Consider the following 18,247-nt stretch of genomic DNA (forward strand, 5'->3'; position numbering starts at 1 on the left):
ATCCTTTCGCCTCAGCCTTCCAAGTAGCCGGAATTACAGGCGTGTGCTACCATGCCCGGCTGATTTTTTTATTTATTGTAGAGATGAGGTCTCGCTGCCCAGGTGGGTCTCGAACCCGCGAGTAAACTGCATTTACCATAGCATCAAAAGGAATAAAATATTTGAAAAGACACTGCTCATGGACCAAAAGACTTAATATTCTTAAGATAGCATTGCCTCTCAAATTGGTCTACAAAGTCAGTGCAATCCCTATCAGAATCCCAGCAGGCTTTTTTATAGTAATTGACAAGCCTACCTTAAAATTCATATAGACACTCAAGGAACCCAGAAGAGCCAAAGCAATCTTGAAAAAGTTGGAACACTCACATATTCTAATTTCGAAATATACTACAGAGCAACAGTAATACATACAGTGTGGTACTGGCATAAAGTTAGGCATATAGATCAGTGAGATAAAATTGAGAGTCTAGAAATAAATTCATCTATGATCAATTGATTTTTGAGAAGGGTGCTAAGGTCATTCAAAGGAAAAAGACTAGTCTTCTCAACATATGGTTCTGGGACAAGTAGATAGCCACATGCAAAACAAATGAAGTTGGACCATGACCTCACACCACATGTGAAAATTAACTAAAAAACAAATCAGAGAACTAGATGTAAGAGTCAAGACTATAAAACTCTTAGAAGAAAACATAGGGGTAAATCTTCATGACTTAGATTTGGCCATAAGTTCTTATTGATATGACATCAAAAGCATAAGCAACAACAGAAAAGAATAGATAAATTGAACTTCATCAGAAGTAAAAACTTTTGTGCTTCAAAGGACACTATCAAGAAAGTAAAAAGACAGCCCACAGAATGGGATAAAATATTTGAAAATCATATATATGGTAAGAGACTTACTTGTCTCTATTTGAACACATAAAGAACTCTTACAACTTAACAGGAAAAAGACAAATGACCCAATTAAAAATGGCCAAAGGATCTGAATAGACATTTCTTCAAAGAAGACAAATGGCCAATATGAAAAGATATCAACATCATTAGTTACCAGGGAATGCAAATCAAAATCACAATGATATACCACTGCACACCAAATAAGGTAACTATAATTAAAAAGTCAGATAATAACAAATGTTAGCAAAGATGTGGTGTGAATAAATTGGAACCCTCATACAATGCTGGTGGGAATGTAAAATAGAGCAATCACTTTGGAAAACAATCTGGCAGTTCTTCAAAAGGTAACCATGGAATTTCCATTCAACTCACCAATTCCACACCTAGGTATGTATTCAAAAGAAACATATGTCCACACAAAAACTTGTACACAAATACCCACAGCACCATTATTCATAATAGCCCAAAGTGGAAATGACCAAATGTCCATCAGCCAATGGCTGAATAAGCAAATGTATATATTCATATAATAAATATTCAGCCATAAAAAGGAATGAAGTATTGATACATGAAACAACCTAGATGAACTTTCAAAAGTTGATGCTAAGTAGAATACAGCAAAAGAAGAATATAGCAAAAGATCACATATAATTCTGTTCATATGAAATGTCTACAATAGGCAAATCTATAGACACAAAATGTTTGTTTAGGCCTGGGATGGATGAGGGACTTGGGGATGACCGCCGAAGGGTGGGGGGTGGGGTTTCTTTTTAAGGTGATAAAATATTCTAAAATTGTGATAGTTGTACAACTCTTTCAATATATTCGAAGCCAAAATATTGTACACTTTAAATGAGTGAATTATATGGCATGTGAATTACTTTTCAATAAAGTTGTTACTGAAAATAAAATAACGAAAAAAATATTAATTGTTTCCCAAAAGAAATACAATGCTACAAATGTAGATACCTCTATTTCAGTCTTTTCCTTTTTCTCAGGTTGATATAAATATATTTTTCTTTCCTAGAATTTTATTCTTTATTTTGTTTATCCAATTATTATTTTTTAATCTTACTCATTTGGACTCAACTAATTAACTTTTCTTTTTTCTTATCTAATAATATATGCAAGCACAGCTATATATTTTCCTCTAAGCACACTCTCTGTTTCAGCTGCATGCATGCTTTTGACATATAAGTTATTGTCATTTCGTTCTAAATATTTTCTAATTATCTCATTTTATCTGAGTCTCATATTATTTACAGATGTGTTTTTTTTTAATTTCTAAAAAATGGGGTAGTTGGCTATCAACCACATTAAGTTGGTTATCACTTTGTTATTAATTTCTAATCTTATTAAGTTGTGGTCAGAAATATGCTGCGTGTAAATCAACAATTGCTTTATTACCTAGTCCATGGTGCAAACTGAAATTTTTCTTGTGATCAGATAGCATGTGGTCAAGTTTTATAAGTGATTCATGTATGCTTGATAAGCAAGTATTTAGTTGTTAAGATTATATATTTATATATATATATTCTGTATATATAGATTTTCTGTCTACATATTCCATCTATCTATGCCTATCTATCCACCCATCATCTATCCATCTAGATCCATTAATGCATTGTTCAAATCTTCAGTACTCTAATTAAATTTTGGACTGCTTTGTCTATCAATTGCCAAAGAAGTTATACTGAAAATCTACCATGAGGCCTGGCACAGTGGCTCAAACCTGTAATCCCAGCACTCTGGGAGGCCAAGGTGAGGGGATTGCCTGAGCCCAAGGGTTCAAGACCAGCCCGGGCAGTTGGCAAGACCTTGTCTCTACAATAAATAAAAAATTAGCCAGGTGTGGTACCGGGCGCCTGTAGTTTCGGCTACTTGAAAGGCTGAGGCAGAAGGATCCCCGGAGCCCAGCAGGTTAATGCTGGGGTGGCCGTGAGCAGTCACTGCTCTCCAGCCTGGGCAACAGAGTGAAACTTCAACTCAGGAAAAAAAATAAAATCTACCACAAGCATGGATTTAGACTTTTCTTCCTTTTAAGTCTACAGAGTTTTACATTATATATTTTAAGGCTACAATGTTAAGTATATTCACATGTAAGATTGTTTTACCTTCCCAGTTAATCATTCCTTTTATCATTGTGTATTGACCCTTAATCTCAATAATTTTTTTTCTTTAAAGTCTATCTTACCTGATATTAACGTAATTGCATTTTATTTATTTATTTTAATTTTTTTATTTTAAATATGTGGGGTATACAAATGTCATTATGCAGGTACCCTTGTTGATGAAGTGTGTCCCTCCTTCCCCTGGCAGATTCCTACTACTGTCAATCCCACCCCCCAACTGTTTTCTTTTGATAGTTCCTCTTCCCCATTACTGTGTCTACATTCATGTCATTACATTTTAGTTGGTTCTCTTATACACACAAAACAACTAGATTTTTTTTTTTTTTGAATTGGACTCCCACTCTGTTGCCCCGGCTGGAATGCAGTGGCACACTCACGGCCACCCCAGTGTCGACCTGCTGGGCTCAGGCAATCCTTCCGCCTCAGCCCTCCAAGTAACTGGAACTACAGGTGCACACTACCCTTCCCGGCTAATTTTTTGATTTATTGTAGAGATGAGGTCTTGCCAAGATGCCCAGGCTGTTCTTGAACTAGTGGGCTCAGGAAATCCCCTCACCTCAACCTCCCAAAATGCTCGGATTACAGGCTTGAGCCACTGTGCCCAGCCTAGATTTTTTTTTTTTTAACTCTATGGCTTTCTATTAAATGAAAAGCTTAGTCCATTCACATTTACGATAATTGTCAATATATGTTCATTAATTTCTGCTCTCTGTGTGTGTGTGTGTGTGTGTGTGTGTGTGTGTGTGTGTGTGCGCTACCACCCCCCTATCTCTAACCCTCAACATCCAATGATTCAGTCTCCATCTATGTTATTTCACAAATGTACATAAATGGAATCTAGAAGTGTACTTCTGAAATTGGCTTTTTTCACTATGCCTAATTTCCTTGAGGCTCATCCAAGATATTGGGTCACTCCTTGTAACTGCTGAGTAGTATTCCATGGTATGGATGTACCACAGTTTGTTTAACTCTTCATTCTTTGAATGACATTTGAGTAGTTTCCAGTTTGAGACTATTTGTTATGAATAAAGCTTCTATGAACATTCGTGTACAAATCCTACATAAAAATAAGTCTTCATTTTCTGGGATAAATGCCCAAAATTGTAATTGCTGGGTTGTGTGGTAAGTCTATTTTTAGTCTTAAAAGGAACTGCCAAAGTATGTTCCAGAGTTGTACAATTTTACATTCCCACCAGAAACGTATGAGTGATCCAGTTTCTCCACAAATTTATTACATATTCTTGACATAAATTCTAAAGTTAATCAATATTCCCATCCTCCTGAGCATCATAAAAACTTCCATTTGCTTTAACTACATCTTTCTTCTCTCCTTTACATGTCATCGACTGGTATGTCAGCTCTGCCTTGTATTTATATCTTTAAATCAGTCATTGCTACTATTAAAGTGTTTATTTTTTAGAGCAGTTTTAAGTACACAGCAAAACTGAGAGGAAGGTACAGAGATTAATCCTGCCCCCACACATGCATGACCTTTCCCATTATCAACACATCCCTCCCCAGAGTAGTACCTTTGTGACATTTCATGAACTTGCATTAAAACATCACCATATGAAGTCCATAGTTTACATTAGGTAGGGTTTCACTCTTAGTTTTTTTTTATATTCCATGGGTTTTGACAAATGTATAAGGACATGCATCCACCATTGTAACATCATACAGAATAGTTTCACAGCCCTCCAAATCCTCTGTGTTCTGTGTATTCATCCTTTCCTCTTCCAACCTCTGATATTGTTACTGCCTTCATGGTTTTGCCTTTTCTAGAATATTATATCACTGGCTTCATACAGTATTAGCCTTTTCAGATTGTCTATTTCCCTCTAGAATATAAGCTTCATGAAGGCAGTACTACGACTTACTTGTCAACTCATCTTTCCATCTCTAATGACTAGTATAGATCTGGAACAAGAATTTGCTTATTAAAATACCATCTGAACTGAACTACTATCAGATTGAGTATAAACTGTCTGGAAATAGTAAATTTTGATCTTTGGGCCTTGAAGGATCTCAAAGGGAGTAACTATGTTATAATGAATTAAGGTTTGAATATACCATTCAATTTCTGTGAAAGCAAAAGTTTGTCCTAGAATTCAGATTTCAACAATTAAGAGTGGAATGAAAGACTGCTTGCTGACTTTTAAAATCTAGTGACTTTGTATTATGCTGAAAAAAACAAGAAAAACATAGGTACAAAGTAGCTGTCAGAAGCAGTTTCCTGATAATACCCAGTATCAACTGATAAATCTTATTATTTTTCTGGAATTTTGTCTTATTATTCAAAGTTGATTGCATGGCTATTAAATTCATTTAACACATACCTGTGAATAGTAGTAATGAGGATTTATTGATCCTCATTAATTTCTCTAATTATAGAGGAGGGAAGCTCCAAATTTGCAATGATTTTAAAGTAAGGTGGTTTGATTACCCTCAAAGATATACAGTAACTTGAGATAACGACCACTAAATACTGTTTCTAATTAGAGGCTCTGATAAATGTGCTTTAATTACTACGAAATCCTCATCTGTAATCAGAAGCATCATTTGCATACAGTGAGTAGCCCTTAGAAACTTACTATTAAAATGGATTAAGGATGTCTAGTTTACATCATTAAGTATTCAACATTATCTGTTTTCTAACATTTTATTGTTAATGAAAGCTTAAACACCCCTTTCCCCTTCTCTTTCTCACTCTTTCTCTCTCCCTACCTCCCCCTCCTCTTACTGATATAGAGACTGGTCAGGAAAGAAAACAGAGGGTCAGAGAAGGAAAATGACATTTTAAAGCCACAAAGCTAGATAACAGCACAATTTTGTCTTCAAGGCACCCAGTGAAGTCAGAATCACTATTTATCTATAGACTGTAATAGGTAACCTTCTGGCTAGTCAATGTCAATGTACTACAATTTTTTTAATTGGGGGAATTTATCTTTCTTGGTACAAATGAAAAAAAGCAATGACAACAGTTAGGAGGAAAGGCTGCTCCACATCTTAATAATGTAGTTAAAAGTACAGGACAGATCCACAGGAAGATGCCCTTAATTTCTGCGGTGCTCACTGTTGTCACGACTGTAGTTTACTTTCTGGTCTTTCCAGATATCTTGGCAAATAGATGTTGACAACTACAGCAAACAATCTAGAATGAGTTTTAAAATAGCAGAACTTATAAGTATTAAGATGTTTTAATTTGATGTGAAATAACAACCTTCTATCCTTTTTTGTGCCAAAATGTTCTTTAGATACTTCAAATTGACCTGTAATATTGTATTATTGACCCGTAATCCATTGTGGGATGGGAGTGAGGGGAGCAGTGTGGCCAGATGGAAATGAGATATGATCATATAGGAGTGTATAGAATTGGTCATCGGTCTCAGTTCTGGTTTTGAACTAAACCACATTCCGGGCTCTGTTTTTAAAACATATGAGGGAAGATCCCCCTAAAATGGATTTATCTTTTGGAGGGTGAACCCCTTGTATATAGTACAGGCTTCCCCTGCTAGCTAAGTGTTCTAGGAACCCATTGGCATCAGTGTACTAGGCAGCGTTGTTGTGAGAGGCTGTATTCAGCTTCAGTGAATTTTTTTTTTGGAGCTTCTTTCAACACATTTGCCCATTTCATGATAGGTGATTTATGAGTGCACCTACCCACACCATGCTGAGTGTTTGGCAGTTTTTGACCAAAAATGGCAAGACCCCTACTGCCCCACCCTCTTTATTCACCTGATTTCACCTGCAATTTTTTTTTGTTTCCCCAATGAAAAAAAAAGTCCTCAAAGGAAAATGTTTTACCAATGTGGAAGAGGTGCAAGAAACAATGGCAGACGCACTAAAAGGCATCAAAATTGATGAGTTTAAAAAGTGTTTTGAGCAGTGGAAAAAGAGTCTAAATAGGTGTATTGCATGAAACAGACCGAACTTTGAAGATAACTGAAGTTTAAACATGTAAGAATAAATACACAATTTTTAAATAAATAAGTTCTGTTTGGGGGGGAGTGCCCCTCGTAAATTTAGAGGTCCCAATGGAAATTCAGTCCATGGTCCAAAAGAACCACAGATTCTGAGCTAGTTTTGAACACAGTAATAGTTGTGTTTAGCTCACAATTGGAATAATGCTCTTATTCCAGGCAGTAAAACATGACTGAACTGGAAAGAAGACCTAGTTTCTTGTATCAACAATGCTACAGGTTGAGTGATTTAGGTCAACTAATCACTGCAGGAATCACCTTAAGAGCCTGCATACACCAGGAATGTACCAGGTATTCAATTCACCCCATCTCACAGTAAACTCTTAGGAATGAGCTGGGCCTGTTTTGCATTTTCACCTAGCAAACAGGTAGGCATATGGCCTGTCTTCAGGATAATTAGGAGGGGACAGGAGAACATCCAAATTCTTAGAGATACATTTTTAAGTATTTAGGGACTCATAATTTGTACCATTGGCTTTCAAATGGTCCATTATTTTATACATATATTGAGAGAGATGAAGGGAGGGAGATTTCACAATGTTAACAGCTAGTGAATATCCAGGTGAAGGGATAAAGAGAGTGTTTATAGTACTATTCTTTTTACTCTTCTATAGGTTTGAAATTTTCCAGGCTAAGAAGTTAAAAAAAAAAAAAAAACCCTGCTTTTCAGACTTAGTGAAATTAAAGAGAATATGGATTCATTTAAAAATAGAGTTAAGAGGAGATGATAACAAGAGAAGAAATAAAAAGGAAGCTGGCAGAACCAAGAAAAGATGTTGAGGAGCAAAATAAAACCATTGCACAACTTAAAACCACATGAAGACACTGCTTGAGAAAAACACATAAAGTGGAAGGAGAAGACATGAAATGAAAGTGATCAGAGAGAAAAGAATAGATACAGGGGACAGACAACTGGAGGGAGCTTGCATCAGATATTCCTCATTCAGTCCTGCATCCATTGGTATTTATTCCGCAACTGCGAAATGTTGGGTCCTATGTCAGAAGTAAAGGATGAAATGCACTCTCAAGAGACTCAGAAGCAGTACAGAAAGCAACCAATACCAAACAGACCACAGCGGGTTAATTCCATAATAGAGCTATGCTCTGCAGTACCCACAGGAACAGAGAAGACAGAGTCCAACTCTGCCTAGGTTGGGGAGTGGATTCATTTCCTGTGGCTGCTGTACCAAATGACTACTAATTTGGTGACTTAAAAAACCAAATGTATTTACTTTTAGTTCTGACAGCTAGAAGTCCAAAATCAATTTTATTGGATTGAAATCAAAGAGGAAAGCTACGCTCCCTCCAAACAATCCATTCTTAGTCTCTTCCAGCCTCTGAGGCTGCTTGCTTCCTTGGCTTGTGGCTGCATCACTCCAGCCTCTGCCTCCGTGATCATATCACTTTCTCCTTGTTTGTGGCAAACTTTCCTGTACAGTCCATCCTTCTTGTAAGGACACATGCGATGACATTTAGGACCCACTGGGTGATCCATGATAATTTCCCAGTCTCAAAATCCTGCAGGGCACAGTGGTTCATGCCTGTAATCCTAGCACTTTAGGAGGCCGAGGCAGGAGGATTGTTTGAACCCAGGAGTTTGAGACCAGCCTGGGTAACATAGTGAGATTTCGTCTCCACAAAAAATTAGTCGGGCATGGTGGGGCACAGCTGTAGTTCCAACTACTCCAAATGCTGAGATGGAAAGATCACCAGAGCCCCAACAGGTAGAGGCTGTGGCCCTGAGTGTGCCATTGCACTCCAGTCTGGGCAAGAGTGAGACCTTAACTCCCCCAAAAAAAAGATCTTTACCTTGAAACACAACTGGGGACTTGGGATTAAGATGTGGATATCTTTGAGGAGGTCATTGTTCAGTCTACCCTGGGGAGGGAGTTAGGGAAGCCTCACATAGTGGTACCTCACCAGGGTGAGTGTGTTCTGGCAAAGGGCAAAACACATACAGATGTGCTAAACAAGGTATTCTGACAGTCCTTGAAGCAGGAGACTGCTGTATAGCTGGGTTGGAAAGACAGGAAAAAACCTTTTTGGGCTGTAGATCTGTAGGCAGTGCTAAGACACAAAGTACTCTAAGCTAGAGAAGGATAGGTCTGGATTTGGCTTTTGGAAGACTCATCCTAGCTGCTGTGTGGAGGATGGATTGGCAGGGAGGGAGGCCAAGTAGGAGACTGCTCCAGGAGTTCAGACAAGAAGCAGGGGCAATGAGGATGGTTAAGTACAACAGGACCCTAAAGAAACAATATTCATAGCAGCAGGCCTTGGAGACAACCTGAAATATGGTGATGTGCTTTAGGCTACTAGATGGGTTGCACTATTTTTACCACTAATCTCCTTCACTCTTATAGATAATTGAGTTGTCTGCAGTATTAACACAAACCAAGTTAAAACTATAATCCCGTATGTGAAAAAGAAGAAAGAAAAACTTTCAGTCAGGAACAGATTTTTAACTTGTTAGATTGGTTATTGTGTGCTACAAGGTTATTGCATTCCTATCCTGAGAAAGTCTTGTGCCACTGGATCCAAATCTGGTGATTTAAAAGCCAACAGAAAAGGTCAGGGTTATATAACACAGTGTATCGTTGTATTCTACAAGCTGTTCCATGCCAATTTTTAATCAACCTTAAAACCTAGGCAGAAAACCCCAACATATTGCCTTCCCATGCAATTAAGAACGATTACATTTGTCTTTTACTAGGGAACACACTTACTTACATAACTGCACCTTCCTCATTTTTAAAAACCAAATTCCATTAAGGATAAATCTTAGTTTAACTAAGAAGACATCAAGTTTTTTGCTTACTTCTGAGGAACAAATTTTAGCAGAGCAAGTATATGAAAATGTAATATACTTAATAACACATTCTTCAAGGTCTTTTAACACTTCGTTAAAAGGAAAGTAACAATGGTCAAAAAAAGATGAGATTTTTGTTACAGAAGTTGTAAAGTTGGTTCTATTACAAAACAACTTAATCCTGTATAATACTGGGGAGAGAATTTCTGAAACAAGGACAGACACGCTGAGCACAAAGAATGCTATTGTTTGCATCCAGATCAGTATAGGGCTTCATAACTTTTATATTTTATAAGAGCATGTTTATAACACTAATATTCACAATCTGTAATCCTTTGTTTCCAAAGAAGCAGGACTGCAGGCTACCTTTTCCAGGCTCAGCTCAGGTTTGGAACAAGGCTTCCTCCACTAAAGCCGAATGTTACGCTTTCCCCCACAACTGCCTGGGTTTCCAGCATACATAACCCTTCTGGGAGCAAAGCCTGCCTTAAACTCCACAACAGTATTTTGCCAGTAGCTTCCCCCTGAAGACTGAATCCTATCATCTGTGTCGGCCACCAGCAAACGGGTGAGTTCCTGCTCCAACATGGGGAGAGGGAGGGAGTATGATGATGTTGCTGCTCACTGACTGATCTCTGGCCAGAAACTCCTGTGGCCCTCACCACCCACCAGACTTGGCCTTTCTGAAGTCAAAGCAGGAATCAAGTTCAAGTTTGCTATACTTCTTAGACATTGTAACTTGGGCTCTTCACAACCTCTAGAGGGCCAGTCTTCACAGCCAAGCTAATTTCCCCATCCCCAAACCCCCTATTTCTGGCAAAATTTTCACATCTTACTGGTCCAGCAGCTAGGTCCCAACACACCTCATGGTCAATGCATGTATGACACCCACAGATCTCATGGATTGTAATTGTTAATTGCATCTATAAGGGTAGTGCCAAAGATTCATAGAATATTATTCTACATGTAACTCACAATCATCTTCTTCTTTATGACTGTAGCAGCTGCTTAGAGCACGAGGTCTGCTCGAATCTTTCTCACAAAGACTCTACTGCTGTGACTCTGGCAGCCATATCCAAAGGTATGTTACAATATTTCCACTTCTACTCTCTCGTATTTATAATCACATCACAGTACTATGTAAGTCTTAGAGGTTTAATGTAAATAATCTATCAGACAATATAAGGAGGGTGAGTTCAGCCCACTCCAAATGTTTTTCAAGTATTTCTAAAGCATTATCTCTCACTTTTACACACACACACACATTGTGCACATCACAAAAGCACAGCTACTTTTTGAGGACATAGCCCATGTTTTCTGACTTATTTGACATCACTGCCCTATAGAGAAGGACTCTCTGCTCATGATTTTTACTGAATGGAATGTCAGTTGCATTTTGGGTCCTCATTGTCAATTAGCTGATTCAGCTTAATGTGGCCAGGGATAAGAAGGAATGCAGTGCTGATATCTCCCAAGCAGCCCTGGAACAATCAGAGCGCTGCAAGTACAGAAGAAATAAAGACCCCCAGAATTAACAGGATTCACCTCAAACTTGAATGAGATATTCACCAGGCTAACATGGCCTCTTGGCACTCACACACGATATTTATCTACCTGCATACATGAAACTTTTAGGAGATTCCTACCTACAGAAGGGTTGTTTGTTGATGGCAAAGGAATTGTCAAGAAATTTAAGGCAAAACAGAGGCCAAGCAAAGGACACTACACTGCCTTTGCCAGCTGACTCCCTTTAATTTTTCCATTAACATAAAACATCAGAGGCCTTTCTAGAAATTCACTGGGGGAATTGGAGAGGATATGTGTAGAACTTGGAAATAAGTCACTGCTTAGAGATAATGTTGATGAAAATGCTTCAGAAAGTAAACCTATAATCTAAGCTTTTTTTTTTTTTTTTTTTTTGGAGTTAGAGTCTCACTCCATTGCCCAGGCTGGAGTGCAGTGGCATGCTCACAGCCACCCCAGAATCAACCTGCTGGCGATCCTTCTGCCTCAGCCTTCCAGGTAGCCAGAACAACAGGTGTACGCTACCATGCCTGGCTATTTTTTTTTAATTGTAGAGATTATGTCTCTCCAAGTTGCCCAGACTGGTCTTGAACCCACAGGCTCAGGCAATCCACTCGCCTTGGCCAAGCAAAGTGCTGGGATTTCAGACTGACCCACCAAGCCTGGCCTTAAGCTTTTAAGATCACTGTCCAGGTCCCACCCATGAAGACAAGGCAGGCTAAATTGGGAGTTATTTTGGGGAGGCTGCTCATAAGAGCCAAGACAAAGAAAGGGAAGGTCCTGGATGAGCTGGGAGGGGTGTTAGCCTGAGGGTTTCCCATGAAGAGGGTTTCTCTCCTCAAGACCACAAGAGGAGGTCCTGAGCCCACCTGCTAGGCACTGCTGTTTGGGGCACACAGTACCCTTATCGTGGTTATTGGACTTCTGTTTCATGTGGGTATCCAGTGCTTCTCAAGGGTGCCCATGTGCTTTAAGAATACCAAGCCCAGTAACTCTGGCCTTACTGACTGGTATATGGGACAGGACATGGACCAAAGCTCATCCAGTCAGATTAAAGCCCATGTTTTCTCATTATTGGTTGAGAAAGTCAAGCTCTTCCCTCCTGGGAATAAAAGGAAGTATGTTGCTTGGAGGGGTAAGCCTGTTAAAAGTGGAACCAACAACACTGAAGAAAAGTTGAAAATGGGAGTGGCAAACTGAGCATTTACCATATTGTTAGATATGTTAGCACCGGGTTGAAAACTTGCCTGACCCCAGAGTCCTTCTGGTCTTTTATATCATCCAAATGTATTAATTTATCTCATTATTTAAGTCAGTTAAAGTTAGACTTTCTATATACAATCTACATTTTTTCAATTTACAAAGCATTCCTTTGTGGAGAAGTCAAGTTCAAAGACTGAAAGAGAGACTGACTACTATTGCAACCTAAAGAAGTCAGGCCTGGCCAGGCATGGTGCCTCATGCCTGTAACATCAATACTTTGGGAGGTCAAGGCAGGAGGATCTCTAGAGCCCAGGAGTTTGAGACCAGTCTGGGCAACATGGTGAGACTTCATCTTTACAAAAAAAAATAAAAGAAATTAGCTGGGCTTTGTGGTGTGTGCCTATAGTCGCAGCTACTTGGGAGGCTGAAGCAGAAGGATGGCCTGAGCCCAGGAGGTTGAGGCTGTAGTGAGCCTTATACTCCAGCCTGGATGACAGAGTGAGACTCTGACTTAAAAAAAACAAAACAAAACAAAACAAAAAGCTCAGGCCAGTGGTTCAAGTTCCTAAAGAAGGAAACAATTTGAGAGTTACAAAGATGAGGTGAGGTCAGGTGATGCAATGGTTTGAATGTGTTCCCCAAAGTTCACATGTTGGAAACTTAATCCCCAGTGCAATGTTGTTGAGAGGTGGGATATTTAAGAGGTGATTCAGTCATGAGGGCAACCCCTTCTGCCATGTTATGACGCAGTAGGAAGGCCCTCACCAGATACCAGATGTGGCCCCTGGACCTTGAACTTACCAGCTTCCAGAACCATGAGCCAAATAAACTTCTATTGTTTATAAATTACCCAGTCTGTAGTATTTTGTCATAGCAGCACAAAACAGACTAAAGCAGGTGATTTATTATAGGAAGCCAGTGAGGAGGTGGCAGGAAAGGCAGTAGGATATTCATGATACAAGACCTGGTATGACTTGCCAAGCTCAGAGTGGGTCTTTGAAGAAGTCATGTCAGGGCAAGCACAATCTTCAGTGAGGAACAAAGCTCATGACTAAACATATATTAGCCTGTATTTACATTAGGGATCAGTCAGCACCCCCTGATGTGTGCCAAAGATGACAAGATACCGTGCTGAAAGAGACCTCAGGCTATGCAAGTGACAAGGTGAAGCAAATGGGTAGGTGTATACACCCTCAGAAGTATGTGGAGGGGAAGTGGAGTGCTATCTGCAACCTCCCCCCACCCCGCAATTAGGACACTGATGGACGATGACAGACTGGGTAAAGATCTTTGACTCTATGTAGAAGGTAAGCCTGTTGGAATATGGGGCAGGCTGGAGGGGCAGTTATAAGGTACAAAGCTGAACAGAGGAATACTGGTCCTCTAGGAAAAAACAAACAAAAAACAACCCAAGCTAAAATGAATAGCACAGAGTCCTATGTTAACACTAAATGCATCTTCCCAGGATGGGGTGCTGGTCCTACTGGTGGTCAAAGTATAGTCAGGTCTATGAAATATGATCACACTACTGCCACCAAACACCTTGGCCTGCTGTTCCCAGTGCTACACATACCCTCTTTCCAACCTAGAAGTCTAGAAAGTGGCCAAAGACATGGGAAGAATTCTTGCCCTAGGACTTCAAGATATCAAGTGTTCCAACTAGGAAATTACCCCGATTAGAAAGTGTTCTAGGATGTGATTACTCCTGGAGAGTGAAGGGGAGTCAAAGAGTGAGGAAGGCACTAGAAAAAGAGAAACAGTGGTTATAGATTACAGAAAGCAAAGGTACATAAAAAAACTGACAAGACTTTTTTATTTCCATTTGCAATGAACTAAGTCCAGAAATAACTGATTATTAGGTATATATTTTTATGACATTTCCTATAATATAGGTTGATTGTAAGACTAGTGTTTATCAAGTACTTTCTATGTGTCTGGCACTTTGCTAGCTATTTTACATGCATTATCTTATTTTATTTCTATAACAATGCTATAAGCTATATATATGTTATTATTATTTCCATCTCAATAGAAAAAGCCAAGAAATGGAGAAACTTGCCAACACTTCTTGTAAAGAGGCTAAGCTTTAAAGCAGCATCATACAAGAACAAAAAGGATAGATCTGGGAAATGTCAGCCTATCTATAGTAAGTTCTCAAATACCAATGTGAACTATCATCAACATTTTTAAAAGAAATTGCTTAGGTAACTCTCATACACAAACAAAATGAATATGGCCTACAATTTCCCACTCTACCTGGCTAAAACAAACAAGTTGAAATCATTATAGCAATGCTAATACTATTTTTTAAACTTTTTAAAATTGTAGAATATAATAGAGACAACCACAAAGAGAATTATTTAGATGAATAAATTACTACAATGAATTATCATAAGGCAAACACCCTTGTAACCACCATCAAGAAACAGAAATGGGACCCCCACCCAAACCCTCTCTTTGTCCCATCCAATCACAACGCTCTCCCTTCCCCAGAGGAACTACAGGCCTGATTTTGTAGCAATCACCCTTTGACTTTTCCTCATAGCTTTATCACCCAAGTGTGTACCCCTAAATGCTGTAGTACAGCGGTGTCTTTTTTCTTTTTTCTATGTCTCTTAAGTCTATTTTAATCTACAGGTTCTCCCTCTGTCCATTCTGTTCCTTTTTATTCCTTGTAAAAATGATTTTGGAAGAAACTAGGCCATGTAAACATGTACACTGGCAAAATTTCCCATAACCTGGGAATATTTGTGAATATTATAACTAGTGCATATGAATCAAGCCATAAGGAGAGTATCAGGTTGATTTAATTGTAAATACCTGGTCTGCCAAATTCACAAGATAATTAAAGTTCAGTTCCTCTAACAACCAGGAGGCTTATTTATTTGCAAAAGCTTTGATACAGTTATTTTAGGGGAATCTATCCCAGCTTTTCTCCCTCTCTCTCCTCCCCCTTCTCCTCCTCCCTTCCTTCCTTCCTTCCTCTTGCTACATTATGTATACATGTCCTAGAAAATCTGGTAAAGAAAAAATGCCACACTGGATACACAAGGAAGGGGAAAAAAGTCAGTAAGTATAAACAAAATAGAAAGAAGGATTTTTCTTAGGAAGGATCCCCACCCTGTGATTATTTGAAAGTTTTTCCTTTTTCTTTCTTTAAGAGACAGTCATACGCAGTTACCAGCAGAAAAGAAATAGATGGTAGCAAAGCCAAATTAATAAAAGGGCAATATAAAACTCAGCATGATTTTTCTCAAGTATAGCAAGAGAAGCCATATTCATTTTATTGTTTTCAAGTCTTAGTTTCTAGCAATGGCCTTCAGGCATGGAATAAAAATAGTTTTGCAGTTAAACCCTCTAAGTGTAAGATCTTGGGGCAAGTTATTTAACACAAGTTTCCTTACATGAACAGTGAGGATAATATGTACCTTACGAGGTTGATGGGGGCTCAAATGAGATAATAACTGTAAAGTGTCACATAGTAAATGCATAACAAATGTCAGTCTCTTCGTTTTGCCGATTCCCTGCCAAGTTGTATCAATTTTCCTTTAAATATGTTGACTTTAAAAATCCAAGTCATTGAAGAATCAAAAGTTCAAATAAAGGGCATAAAAATTCTGAAGTTTCATCGCACCCTACGCAGAATAACTCTTTCTGACAATGTCCTGGTCCATTTAGATATTTAGCAACATGCATAAACTTAAAGAACCAAAAACAAGAACACTCCTTCACAGTATTTCCCACATTCTTCCTCGCCTATCCATTCCTTCTAAAACCTTGCTGGTTTGGCCCAGTTTTATTCAACCATGTAGCATAAGAGAGGCTGGAGATCTTCTAGTCCAACCCTAATTTTAACAGTAAGGGAACTGAGACCCTGTGACTTGTGCAAGGACACAAGTTAACGGTGGAGACAAAATAACAGACTCTAGCACTGGCTGCAGATTAAATGCCCATGTATCGAAAATTCACATGTCCTCCATAAATATGCACCGTTACGTAGCCATAAAAATAAAAAATAAAAATAAACTGCCTACAGGGGTCAGGAGGTAAAAGAAATGAGAACAAAGGGAAGAGCTACAGTGGGGAGCACAATCTGCTTTAAACGTGAGCTCCAGCTCAGTGACCATGTGGGGAAAAAAGGCCCAGTGTTGCTAGAACATCTAATATTTAAAGAGATGATGGAAACTTGAAATTTTATATTTAAGCTTCTCGTTTTTAAATGTTGGCAATGTAGCCAGGCACAGTGGCTCATGCCTATAATTCCAGCATTTTGGGAAGCTGAGGTGGGAGGATCTCTAGAGCCCAGGAGTTCAAGACCAGCCTGGGCAATATAGCGAAACCTCATCTCTACAAAAAAAATTCAAAAATTAGCCAGGCATGCGGGTACATATCTGTAGTCCCAGTTACTTGGGAGGCTGAGGCAGGAGGATCGCCTGAGCCCAGGAGGTCAAGGCTGTGGTGTCATGATTATACCACTGTACTCCAGCTTGGGCGACAGAGTGAGGTTTTGACTTAAAAAAAAATGTTGGCAACGTATTAAACATTTTTGAAACTTCTCTGCAGGTCAAACAAGACACATCTATAGGCTGGATTTAGTCCACAGCTGGCCAGCTTGAGGTCTCTGAATCCTGCTAACCCTAATTTTAATTTTTGTTATTTAATTTGCTTTGACTCTTGCACTCCCTGTCTAAAAAAACTTAAATGGCCTTTCACTGCCTACAAGATAAAGTCCAAGCTTCTTCACCAGTGCTTCAAGGCAATCCATGATGACATCGAAGACCCCAAACCATATTTTCACTTTACCTTCAGTCTCCATCTTCTACTGCATCCAGAATGACTACTGAATTGTATGCTAGGTAGGGAGACGTTCAGAAAGGCACCTGCCTAGGCCATGGGGGCTGCTCCTTGGTCCCTTGGGCTTTTTCCTTTCCTGCAGTGCCCTCTCCCTGTGTACTCCCCTCAGTGAAATTCTGTCCATCCTAAGTGTCCAGCTCAAACACCACCTTTCCACAAAACGTCCTTGATGGCGCCATCTAAAAGCCTTCTGGCTCTGAATTTCCACAGGTCTTTATATCACTCACATGACACTTCCCACATACTGCCTTGTTTTGGAGTTCCATACATAGCTCAGTCTCCCAAACACCTAATAATATTCATAGAAGGAAGAGTTTGGGTCTTCCACTATATTGAATATCCCCACAGTGCTTTGTACATAGCAAGGAGTTCAATAAACATCCTGGGAACATTATCCTTTTGTACTGAAAACTTGTGGATCAAACATAAAGAAAGAAACCTTTCTTTACCAGGCAGAACTCTGCCGCATCTATACTTCCATAGGCAAGACTTTTCACCACAGGGGCAGGCTCCCGGGTAGTGCAAAGGGCAAAAGCCTCACCTCACTGGCCCCCCAAACTCCTTCTCCCTGAACTACTACATTCTATTTGCTTTGAGAGTTCTGCCACCAGAAGCACTCACACCTTTGCCTTAGACAACACTGATTCTAAACAGCCACTGTTAAACATTCATCTATTACATGAAAGCATTCCAGGGAAGTGGGTCCCTTTCTGTGGAGTAAGGCTAATTGATCAGATCTGATGGTAATCACTTTGAAAGGGACAGACAGCTGCTGGCCCCTCAGCAAACAGACATTGTGCAAACATTTCAGTTGTGATAAAACTGATGGAAGCAAGAGAACAAGCATCATT

The 18,247-nt window shown here is 39.2% G+C and overlaps 1 protein-coding gene across 1 annotated transcript in view; it reads right to left on the reverse strand.

Moving 5' to 3' along the window:
• LOC103274828 (NIPA-like protein 2) overlaps positions 1 to 17,358 on the reverse strand; it is a 64,644-nt gene extending 47,286 nt beyond the window's left edge. The window contains exon 1 of the mRNA XM_021706021.1: positions 17,263 to 17,358. Coding sequence (XP_021561696.1) covers positions 17,263 to 17,358 — 96 coding nt within the window. The remainder of the gene's footprint in view (positions 1 to 17,262) is intronic.
• Between the last annotated feature and the right edge of the window lie 889 nt (positions 17,359 to 18,247).

This window comes from Carlito syrichta, unplaced genomic scaffold, assembly GCF_000164805.1.
Source record: "Carlito syrichta isolate Samal-C Ts95f unplaced genomic scaffold, Tarsius_syrichta-2.0.1 Scaffold314991, whole genome shotgun sequence".
NCBI lineage: Eukaryota > Metazoa > Chordata > Mammalia > Primates > Tarsiidae > Carlito > Carlito syrichta.